The 12,690-nt window shown below is 37.2% G+C and overlaps 1 protein-coding gene across 3 annotated transcripts in view; it reads left to right on the top strand.

Moving 5' to 3' along the window:
* The window catches only part of LOC127662184 (calcium permeable stress-gated cation channel 1-like), an 88,427-nt gene that overhangs the window by 55,623 nt on the left and 20,114 nt on the right, over positions 1 to 12,690 (top strand). For all 3 annotated transcript variants that reach the window (XM_052153270.1, XM_052153271.1, XM_052153272.1), the window contains 4 exons: positions 7,062 to 7,204; positions 9,897 to 9,948; positions 10,052 to 10,160; positions 12,184 to 12,257. In XM_052153270.1, the coding sequence (XP_052009230.1) occupies positions 7,062 to 7,204; positions 9,897 to 9,948; positions 10,052 to 10,160; positions 12,184 to 12,257 (378 nt within the window). The remainder of the gene's footprint in view (positions 1 to 7,061; positions 7,205 to 9,896; positions 9,949 to 10,051; positions 10,161 to 12,183; positions 12,258 to 12,690) is intronic.

Consider the following 12,690-nt stretch of genomic DNA (forward strand, 5'->3'; position numbering starts at 1 on the left):
ATTATGTTGGCATGCTTGGTCGGGATTAGCGTTGCGTCACATTACCACAGACAGTTTTCACGGTACATTTTTTTTTTCTTTTCTTTTTTTACTCTACTGTTCAGCACCAGTTTAGGTTCACGGTGCATTTAAATACTTCTTTTTCATTTACTGCTCAGCAGCAGTGTGGTGTTGAGTGATGTTGTTACCCAGCTGTTTATTCCTATTCCAGCAAATTGTTTATTTACCTAAAAATATATATTGTTTTTATCATTTAATTATTTTTATCATCCTTTTCTTCTGTGTATGTGTGTATATATGTATGTATATATGTATGTGTGTATGTGTGTATATATATATATGTGTGTATGTGTGTATATATATGTATATATATATTTTAAAAAGGTGTTCTGTTTAGGGCACATACAGTAATTATAGCCACTAGGTTGCTGTTACGTAATATTACGTGTGATGGGAGTGGGGGGGGGCTAGATAGAGTTAAACTCCGTCTTTCAGTGTAATGTGGCTGCTTTTTTTCACGTCCTCCACATTTTTGTTTTCAAGCTTGGCTTGGGGGGAGTGGTGGGCTTACTATGCAAGGTTTGTAATCGTTTCTGATAATGGGGCAGGGATGTTCTGGTTTAGTTTGGTGGGTTGTTTTGTTCATTATTATGACCATTCTTTGTGCTGTTTTAACTCCTCAGAGCTCTTTTATACCCGTTTTTTGGTTTTAAGATTATTTATATCTTATGGTAAAATTTGTCTATGAGTGATCTTAAATTAATTAGCCTCAATGTGAAAGACATTAACCATGTTGTCAAAAGGCAAAAAATTCTCTCTTTTTTTCAGAAGGAGAAATGTCAGATTGCGTTGCTTCAAGAAACCCATCTCTCTCACATAGAGCACATGAAGCTGCGTAGAAACTGGGTTGGCCAGGTTTTTTTCTCCTCTTATAAGTCCAATAGCAGGGGAGTTGCAATTCTTCTTCATAAAAATCTTTCCTTTAAATTAGAAAAATCGATTACAGATAATGAAGGTTGCTACGTACTTCTCTCTGGTTTTTTATATGGGGAACATGTGCTGATTGGCTGCATTTACGCCCCCACGACATATGAGCCTACGTTTTTTCCAAAATTACTTGCTGACATATCTTCATTCTCATGCGCTTTCATACTCTTGGGAGGGGATTTTAACTGCGTACTAGACCCATCCTTAGACCAGTCTCCTCCAAAAGGTACCAAACCAAGGAAAAGTCTTAGACTTTTGGAATTTTGCAAGGATCTGGAATTGTTTGATGTTTGGAGGTCTGTTCATACGAGGGGGAAAGATTATACTTTTTTCTCCCAACCTCACCAAACGTTTTCACGTATAGATCTATTCTTGTCATCACAAGGGATATTAGACAGAACGATGGATTGCACCATTGGAATTAGGACTTTATCTGACCACTCTCCCGTTACAATAATAGTTCATCCCCCGTATAAAGATCCGTACAGTAGACAGTGGCGACTGAATCCTTCATTGCTGAGCTGCTCTAAATTTATGCAATATCTTAAACAGCAGTGGGAATACTTTATTGACATCAATAAATCTCCTGAAATTAGTCCATCCATCTTATGGGAGTCAGCAAAAGCCTAACTGAGAGGTGCAATTATATCTTATACCTCAGCTAAAAAGAAAGAGGCTATGAAAAATATAATAGAACTTGAGAAGAAAATTCAGATTTTGGAGAGAGATTTCAAAGGGTCATCCTCCAGAGGCATATCCCAGCAGCTTAATGCAGCCCGTTCTGCTTTAGATTTGTTATTAACTAAGAAGGCAGAATCATCAATTTGTTTTGCCAAACAAAGACTTTATGAATCAGGGAATAAACCAGGCCGTCTCCTTGCACGGTTGGCAAGGGGGAGGGCAGAGACCAATCTAATTTCATCTTTAAAGGATAATTCTGGGGCTAATAGATTTGAAAACAGATACATTAATAAAATTATGAAAGAATTTTATCAAAATCTTTATTCATCAGAATGCCATTCCGTAGAGCAAAGGATGAGCCATTTTCTTAATAACATTAAGCTCCCCTCTCTCACACTGGAGGAGCAAGTGGACCTATGTAGGCCAATTACAGAAGAGGAAGTTCTTAACACTATAAACTCTCTGAGGGGAGGGAAGGCCCCTGGACCAGATGGCTTTCGCCCAGAATTCTATAAAAAAATGGGAAAAGAAATAGTAGGATCACTTACTGAAATGTTTACAGATTCGTTGAAAAATGGTCAGCTTCCACCCACTTGAAATTTAGCAAATATCTCACTTATTCTTAAAAAGGATAAACCACCCGATGTATGTAGCTCTTATAGACCTATTAGTTTAACTGGTGTTGATGCTAAGATACTCTCTAAATTGCTGGCCAGAAGACTCGAGACGGTTCTCTCCAACCTTATAAACCCTGATCAGACTGGCTTTATTCAGAAGCGTTTTTCTATTACAAATATAAGAAGGTTCCTGAATGTAATACAATATACAAACCAACAGAATTGTGAGGCTATCTCTGTATCTCTGGATGCAGAGAAGGCTTTTGACAGGGTGGAGTGGGGGTATCTGTTTGAGGCTTTACGGAGATTTGGTATAGATGGTGACTTTCTGAAGTGGATTCAAACTATCTACCATTCCCCTACGTCCTGTGTCCTTACTAATGGTTTACGGTCAGATCCCTTCCCACTTGCTAGGGGCACCAGACAGGGTTGCCCGCTGAGTCCGCTCTTGTTCGCGCTGGCTCTGGAACCTCTAGCGGAGGCTATCAGACAGCATAGAGGTATAACGGGTATTTCAATGATGGGTGTAGAGCACAAAATAGCACTGTATGCAGATGATATTCTGTTGTTTTTATCATCACCCGAATTATCTATACCAACAATGCTATCTTTATTTGACGAGTTTGGTTTTATCTCAGGGTACAAAATTAATTTGAGTAAATCGGAAGCCTTACCATTAGGCAATTTTAATACAGAATCTCTGATTGACTTCCCCTTTAAATGGTCCAAATCGGGATTTGTTTACCTTGGGATCAATGTGTCAACTGACCTGAATAAATTATGGAAACTTAACTGTGCCCCGATTATTCATACTGTAAAAAAAGATTTAAACCGCTGGCAAGCTCTTCCTCTTTCGTTGCTCGGTAGGATAAGTTTAATCAAAATGAATATTCTTCCTCGATTATTGTACCCTCTTCAGATGTTGCCTCTATGGTTAAGCAGGAAAGTCTCTGCAGAGCTGGAAAGTGCATTTTCTAGATTTGCATGGAATGGCAGGAAGCCTAGACAAAAGATTAAATCTTTACAGCTGCCAGTAGAAATGGGTGGTTTAGCTATGCCTAATATTCTATATTATAATTGGGCTTGCCATGCCAGACTCATTTGGGAGTGGTATAGGTCCTACTGTGATCTGTGTCCTAGTGTGGATTCCTGGGCTTGTTCCCCATTCTCTGTTTGGAGCCTGTTTGCTTGCCCTTATTAGCATGTGGATATAGTGAGGAAAAATCCGATACTTTACAATTCGGTTAAAGTTTGGTGTCAGATCTCAAGGTTCTTTGGGAAAGGTGAAATTTTGTTTATGTTGAGTCCAATTTATTTGAATCAGGACTTTGTCCCAGGCTTAGGCTTGTCTATCTTTAAATCATGGCACATAAAGGGAATCCGTGTAATAGGAGACTTGTTCCAGGATGGCTCCCTAATGTCCTTCCAACAATTGCGACAGAAGTTTGATCTCCCAAATCAACACCACATTGGTTATTTACAAATTCGGCATTATGTCTTTGCCAAGCAAGGATATGCGCTGGATTCGCCAGCTCTTAGCAATTTGGAGGGTTTCCTCTTCAACACAACTAATGCCGCTCACTTTTTGTCTAGGTTTTTTTCTTTTATATACTCTCATGCCTCTGGACTCTTGAATACAATTGCTCACAAATGGGAGAAAGACCTATGCAATGAATATATAGATGATGACTGGCAGGAGGCCATTAAATGTGTAAGGTCCACTTTTACTTGTAACCGGCTCAGAGAAACTCAATATAAGATATTGCATAGATTACATGTAACGCCAGTTATAATGAATAAAATTGATCATACTATATCTGCCCTGTGTGTTAAGTGCCACACAGAGTTGGGGACATACTTTCACTGTTTTTGGAGTTGCAAGTATATCTCTAGATTTTGGAGCTTCATTGCTTGCGAAATTAACACCATTCTTCAGATAAAATTGAAAAATTTTCTCCTGGGGCTTCCATCCAAGAGGCAGGCAATGACACTCACACTGGATGCAACAGGATACAAACTGTTAGATAAACTACTACATGTGGCAAGGAAATGCATCCTTATTAGATGGATCAATGATACTCCCCCCTCTGTGACTCAGTGGTATAGAGAGATCTTTGCAGTTTTGCCCCATGAGAGACTGACTGCGATGCTTAGGGGTAATGCACAGAACTTTCATAACCTATGGTCTCCGTTTATAGATCACCTGCCTTTGGATGTGAGAAAAATAGTCATGTGTGCCAACTAGGGCTCTCTGGGGTGTGTCGTCCCTCCTTCTGGAGGTGGGCATTGCAACTTTGCAACTTACAAAGAATGGTCTGGGTTCTTTTGTGTTCTAATGTTCTTTTTGGTTCCAATTGACATGTATCAGTTTCCTCTTTAGGCTGGAATCTTTTGATCATAGATTTGTATGGGAAATATTTTAATGTGTCTTTCTGTAGGTTTTGATTGTAAAATTTTGTGACTAACCTAGTCACCAACATTATTATTTAGAATTGGTATTATTTTTATTTCTATTATTGCTACTGTAGTCCCTTTATCTATTTATTTATTATTTTGAATGTTTATACATGTATCTTATAATTTATGCTCTATTTTTATTTTGCTTTGGAGGTGTTTGTGTATTTAATTTGAAACCAAACCTGTGTCATAATACGTTGAAGATTTTCTGTTAAGGTATTTCTATTTTCCTCAGGAAGTCACATTGTATATTGTACATGCTAACACTGAATAAACATGTCAAAAAAAAAAAAAAAAAAAAGAACATGACAATGAGTTCACTGTACTAAAATGGCCCCCACAGTCACCAGATCTCAACCCAATAGAGCATCTTTGGGATGTGGTGGAACGGGAGCTTCGTGCCCTGGATGTGCATCCCACAAATCTCCATCAACTGCAAGATGGTATCCTATCAATATGGGCCAACATTTCTAAAGAATGCTTTCAGCCTTGTTGAATCAATTGTTGAATCAATTCCACGTAGAATTAAGGCAGTTCTGAAGGCGAAAGTGGGTCAAATACAGTATTAGTATGGTATTCCTAATAATCCTTTAGCTGAGTGTATATGCTTTTGTGTTCTCATTAGATAGGAAGTCATACAGGTTTGGAACGACATGAGGGTCTGTAAATGATGACATCATTTTTCATATTTGGGTGGAGTATTCTTTTAAGAATGGAAAACACAGGGGGAAGGTTTTACTAGGCACTTTACCAGCATGTTTAATGTCTGTACATGCTCAAAAGCCTTTCAGTACTGTAAACCAGTCACTTGTCTGTTTCCACGGTTTCTGAGATGTTATTTGGAAGACTGGGATTGCATGTTGGTGTCACATGTAGCTGGTAACCAGGAGGCTATGCTGAGAGCTTCCTCCATCTATGTGAGGCGAGGCCAAAGGGGTGTGTGTGTTTATGTTTTTGATTATGTGTTTTGATATGTACGAGTGCTCTTTGCAATCATAATAGCACTCAAAGCCCTCATGAATGTGTGTGGTCTTTTAAAACAGCATGATCACACTGGAGATCGGCATGTTGTGTCCAAGAGTTACAATACCCTAGGATTGGCCCCATTATGCCGTCTCACTGACAAGTGCCATCTCCTATCAGACATTTTTGCATCAGCTCCTTTTGCATGACCGAAAGCATGTTGCGTCAACCAGGAAGTAATCGCATTTGCATAATCAGTGTCAAGCGTGATTCAGAGGTTGTATTTTTCCCTCTAACTTTACATGTTGTTTCCGTTGATGGTTAGTTTTAAACTGAGGGGTACAGTTTATAAAATAAGCATTCCTCTTCACTTTATTACTATCTATACAGCTGAAAACAACTTGCTTCACAATTTGCTTGATTTCCTGAAAATGGAGCTTACACGTGCCCATACACCTAACAACACTTACCACTTTGGCCACTGGGGGCAGTGTTTTTAATTTTAGGAAGCAAAGACCGATTTTAGCCAAGAAAAGTCAAACTTCTGTTTCCGATTTCACTGTGAGGTCTGTTTAAAAAGGCCGCCAAACATATATTGTTAACCAAAATCAATATTTTACTTCAAACGCACTGAATACTTGCATAAACGATTTTACCTTTTTAGTACTTGTAGCTAAACTGGTAGTGTTGCTCTAGGAATGTCATGGTCATGTGTTCCATTCCCAGTAAACACATATTTTTGAAAATAATACTTTGAATGTACTGTAAATCAAATTTGATAAAAGTGTCAACTAACTGAATTTATTTTACAGTTTCAATTAATGTATATTTTTAGGTAACAAAATCAAACCAATTGGCATATTATCAAGAAAGATGGCACAAACACAATTTTAAGCAAAGCATTTCTGAAAATAAGTTATATTAACTTTTTAAAGGTGTTAAATAATAAAGCAGTACACATTTTATTCAATATGAAGACAAAAATTATTTTGACATGTTGCGGTTGTCAAACTTAGTGGAACATGTTCATAGTTCATTTGATGAAGTACGCCATCTTGGATAATCTGCTAGGACACCAGTCTAAACTTGATTGAAACTGACTTCATATATCCAGTAAAAATCACTTTGGGTGTGAAAAGAAAAGTAAAAAAACAAAAAAGGAATGCTAAGAAAAGTGTAGTTCTGATAAAAGGTCTAGCTTGTATCATTTGTTAAAGGATGCAACTTGGTTTGAGCTTAGGTGTTAAGTTTGAAGGTTGAAGTGTGACTTAGGTGTCCAAAAGTGTCCAAATAGGTTTGGAGGCCACTGAGAATGTTTTACAGGGGCTGTTTTTGTCTTTATTTTATTTCCCCAAGGAATGAAGAGATCCGCAGTAAATGTGGTATTGATGCGGTCACGTACCTGTCATTCCAACGTCACATAATTCTGCTCATGACGGTGGTGTGTCTGCTATCTCTCACCATCATCCTGCCTGTCAACCTCTCTGGGAACCTCCTCGGTAACTCCACTAGACTCTCAGCTGTTTGGTTACTCTTTGCGCTAGTGCTCGGCCATAAAGAATTCATGACAACAGACAAAACATGTTTGGTATCCAGGAAAAGACAGTATACTTTTTTTAAACAATGTTAGTTAATTCATCAGTGTGCTTGCACCTAAAAAAAAAGATGGACACTTTTCAAATGAGCTCATGGATTTATTTTGACAGATCTTTTTTTCATTTGTTAGAATAACAGAGAGTTAGGCCACTTAGTGCAGTGTTTCTTGCTCAGTTAGAATTTAGACTGGGTTCTTAAATTCCCCACTTGTGTTCTTGCATTACTGTAGTGGTAATAAACCTCAGTACTCATGGGGACAATAGAGTTTAAAAGTTTGTGCCATTAAACTGGATGTGTTGATTCAGGCAAGTTGCTATAAATACATTGACTTTCACGAATTCGCCTGCCCATATAATCTTTGAGTGTTAAAGGGTAAAAATATTTGGCTTGTTGTCCGCAAAGGAGAGGCTCGAGGATTAGGCTCAACTCAAGTTCTCTCTTTGTTTTGAGTGGTCCAACATGTCATCCTCTGGCTTAACCAATGGCATGTTATGGGGCTTTTTTAAACCATGGCTGATCAGGGTGAGGCTGGGAAACCTGTCTGGAATAAATAATTATTTTTACAATTCCACTTGGTGCCGCTAGTGGCATGTACACCTCATCTTTAAAGTATTTTTTCCCCAAATAGTTTTTGTGTGAGATGTCATGTTGCGAGAGCCCAAAAGTAGTTTACACCAAAATGATCATCCTCTCATCATTTATTCACCATCATGCTGTTAAAACTCGTATGACTTTAATTCCTCTGCGGAACACAAATTAAGATATTTTTGAAGGATGTGTGATGTACGATGTTGTTATCCAGACAGTGGCAGTCAATGGCGTCCAAAGCTTTAAAGCTCCAAAAAGGACATGAAAGTAATCCATATGACACTAGTGTCTCAGTGGCTACTGGCCAAATAGCATAATGCTAATGAACTAAATGTCTACGTGTGCATTGACCTGTTGACCAAACGGCTTAAAAGGCTAGTGACCTAACTCATAATGTGTACCTGAACCAGGAGAGCCAATAGCTTATATAACTAGTGACTTAGACTAGCTATGTGTGAATTTATTTAATCTAATGACCTAAGATAGCAATGTGTGCCTAGCAGATCTGGCTAAGGCTTACCTTGTTAAAGACATGATTCTATGTGTAATAGCCAAAAGCAGGCCTTACCGTGCAAGCTGTTAGAAGAAAATCCCCAGCAAACCACCTGAGCAAATAGCATTTTCAGAGAAAAACTAGCAGCACGTTGTAGAGAACCAGCTTAACAGCAAAACTGTCAATTTAAATGTCAGACAAAGACAGAGACTCAAATTTATTGGCTACCCAATTACTTGTAAAAGGACCAAACAGCATACACCCTCAAGTCCAAAGAACCTATTAGCTTGCGCCACATGGCTTAGCTTGAGTCATTTTAAATGATAGTCACAGGTTGAGATTATTTGGGGGTTAAAATTAAAATGTAGCGTGGTTGCCAAAAGGTTGATGGTAAGCACTAGAAAATGATGCAATGCCTTATTGATGTATAATAAGAATAGAATTGAGTACCTGGCAACCGCGTGCAGAGTCAAAGAATCAATAGCATGCACTGTGTTCCAATCAGGCTGGTGAATAAGGACTTCGATTTTGTTTCTCACCCAAAGCGATCGTACACTTTTAAATGACATGGATTAAACCACTCGTGTTTTATGAATTGCTGCTATGCTACCTTTATATCCTTTTTGGACTCCATTGACTTACATTGTTTAGATGAAAACACATCACTATACATCCTTCAAAATATCTTAATTTGTGTTCCTCAGAAGAAAGTCATACAAGTTTGAGATGGCATGAGGGTGAGCAAATGATGAGAGAATTATAATTTTTGTGTGAACTATCCCTTTAACCCAGAATCATTATATGACCGATAAGTACAGCAAGCATTTGAAGAATTTTCTTCATATTTTTTGTGCTGAATGAAAGAATTCTTTTTAGAATTTTGTGTGCGCAGGTCCCGTGTGGGCCTGCTGAAGTTCTCATTCTCAACCGTCCATTAGTGGATGTATGTAAAAGCCTCATTCAGACCACCCTACAGAGTTTGTAGATGGTTGGGTGGCACGATAGAGGGTTTGAAGGGCCAAGTTAAATATGGGACAGGCCCTGACTGTCCACACCACAAAAAGAGCATTGTGAAAAGCCACCGGCTTTACCTCTTGTTGATCTCAGACCTGCAAACTTTTCATATGACTTAGGAGACCTTGGTGGCTGAGTTTTTACTGGGATCCTCTAAAAGTGTGGTGACTTACAGTTACATGTGGACCTGCGTAAACCCAACTGTGGTATAGTTTAGGGGCCAGATGGTTAGAATAGGGTGGGGGTTTTGATGCTGACTGTTATGTCCATGCAACCATTTGACACTGTATTTGTTAAATAAAATCTATCATAGCAACCAAACCCAGGACATGATGATTGAAGTGTAGAGATGTTTTTTTGAAAGGAAAGGTTCTACTTTTTCAGTTTGCACTTTGCAACAAAGGCCTCAAATTTCTTTCAGAGCTTTACTGTAATTTTGACAATGGCATGTGAGAAGAACATTAAATGTTAAAACAGTTTTTTATTTCCCTACTTTCCAGAAGATAGCCCTCAGAATTTTGGCCGAACAACAGTGGTGAACGTCCCAGCACAGTAGGTTAATTATTTATGATGAATGAGCATAATCTTGTTTATTTATGAATATTTATGAAGTTGTCTGCATGATCTTGATTTCTTGTTCCCCTTCTCACATTAGCAACACATTTCTGTGGTTGCACAGTATCTTTGCTCTGTTGTATTTTGTGATCACTGTGCTGTGCATGGCCCACCACGCCTCACGACTGGAATACAGGGAGGATGAAAAGGTTGGTGAACACACACAGCTGTTGATGTGCACGTGCGTATTATTAGAAAGTCAAATTCTAGGCTATATGATTGATATGTCTCATTTCTTTTCCAGAAGTACTACTGATTTTTACAGTGCTTGCAAAGCAAACTCTGTATTGAAACAGCTTAACAGACTGTCTCACATTTTGTTTTGTAGACAATTTCAGCAATAGGGATGTTAATTTTTGTTTGATAAAAATATTATTATTATATATATATATATATGTTTTTTCTGTAGATTTACAATATATGTTTGCCTTTATTATTTTGAGTATTTTAAGGCTTGGCCATAGACTGACAAAAAGCAAATACAAACAAAAAATAATAATAATAATATTAAATAAGTATTCCAAAAGTAATCACATCTAAAATAATCTAAAAGTTGATGTTACTGATAACAATGTTCATTTGTAATATGTAATCAGTAACAAATTACTTTTCTGAAGTGAGTATACAACACTGATTGCTTGTCAGTTTACTCAAAAATGTGCATGGGCCAACCTGAAAATAGTGTTGATTTATAAAACATTTTTAAGTACAACATTCCATTGTTGTCAGACTGTATTGTTATTTTGGAGATTTCGGTCTTCACATTCAAGTATATAGGAGATGTACTTAAATCATGCCTACAAAATAGCTGCCCGAAAGCGTTACGAATAAGGCCACCAAGTGACCTGACGTGCCTTAAATGAATAGTTCACCCAAAAATGAAAATTCTTTCATCATTTACTCACCCAGATGTGTATGACTTCCTTGCATCTGCTGAACACAAATTAAGATTTTTGAATTATTTTTCAGTTCTTTTGGTCCATGCAATTAAAGTGAATGGTGACCAGAATAAAGGCAGCATAAAAGTAATCCATTTGACTCCAGTGGTTACATCAATTTCTTCTGAAGTGATATGGTGGGTGAGAAACAATATCAATATTTAAGTTTTTTTTTTTTTTTACTACAAATTCTCTTCCCTGCTCTGTCAAACTCAAATTCTTCTTATTGTGTTTTTGGTGATTTACATTCTTCACATTCCCCACCTATTGGGCAGGGAATAGAATTTCTAGCAAAAAAAAAGACTAAAATATTGAACCGTTTCATATCACTTCTGAAGATATGGATTAAGACACTGGAGTTGTATATTACCTTTATGATGCCTTCATGTACTTTTTGGAGCATCAAAATGCATTGTATGGAGCTGAAATATTCTTAAAAAATAATAACAATTTGTGTTCTGCAGAAGAATGAAAGTCATATGCATCTGTGATGTCATGGGCTGAGTAATTGATGAGAGAATTTTCACGCGTGAAATATCCTTTTAAAGGGACCTTGCTTATATGTAGAGTTAGAGATTTTAATTAAGACCAATAATTATTAAACTTCGGAGTGTAACTCATCACAGGGCTAAATGCTTCCTCAGGGTAAAAGGCACATTTTATTTTATTTTATCCCAAAGCACTAAATATAAAAAACCTACCACAGCACTTAGATTTTTGTTTGATCTAATATTTAATAATTTTTCCAATGCTGAAAGTTATGTAGACACTGAAAATCCCTGGAACTTTCACATTTATTTTGAAACAAAATACTTATTTGTCATTTTCAGTTTTATTCAAGGTGATTAAATCAAAGGTTTTTCAATACCTATCCAATAAGTGAAAGGATAGTTTTTGGGGTAAAATTCTCTTTTGACACTTTTAAAAAAAAGAATAACAACCTTTTGTTATTATTTCTTTTCACACAATTAGTGTTGTCCATCAATGTTCAATAAAATGAAAAATATTTATCAATCTTGATACACTTTGTGACCAGAAAAAAAGTTTTTAGCCCCCTTGTACCCTACTTTTGGGACACACATGACTGATACCTCAAATCATGTGGCTTATTGAGGAGAACTGTGCATGTATTTATAATTTTACCAAAATATTTTTTTTTGCTGCCTTGCAAACACTGGTATTTTACTTCAAGAAATATAAATCTAGTTCTTATCTTTATTTGTTATTATTGCAGGTGGCCAGAACACTAATGATCACTTCTATTCCCAGAGAAATCTCTGATCCCGGCCTGATCACCAAACATTTTCAGTAAGTGAAGCCCAGCAATAAAACACTGCTTGGTGTGTGTGTGTGTGTGTGTGTGTGTGTGTGTGTGTGTGTGTGTGTGTGAGCCTGTATTTATCTTTTTGTTGGGACCAAATGTCCCCATAAGGATAGTAAAACCCAAAATTTTTGACCTTGTGGGGACATTTTGTCGGTCCCCATGAGGAAAACAGCTTATAAATCATACTAATTTATGTTTTTTGAAAATGTAAAAATGCAGAAAGTTTTCTGTGAGGTTTAGGTTTAGGGGTATTGTTAGGTTTAGGGGATAGAATATAAAGTTTGTACAGTATAAAAACCATTATGTCTATGGAAAGTCCCCATAAAACATGGAAACACTACTGTGTGTGTGTGTGTGTGTGTGTGTGTGTGTGTGTGTGTGTGTGTGTGTGTGTGTGTGTGTGAAAACGTTACATCC

The sequence above is a fragment of the Xyrauchen texanus genome, chromosome 22 (genome assembly GCF_025860055.1).
Source record: "Xyrauchen texanus isolate HMW12.3.18 chromosome 22, RBS_HiC_50CHRs, whole genome shotgun sequence".
NCBI classification, from domain to species: domain Eukaryota; kingdom Metazoa; phylum Chordata; class Actinopteri; order Cypriniformes; family Catostomidae; genus Xyrauchen; species Xyrauchen texanus.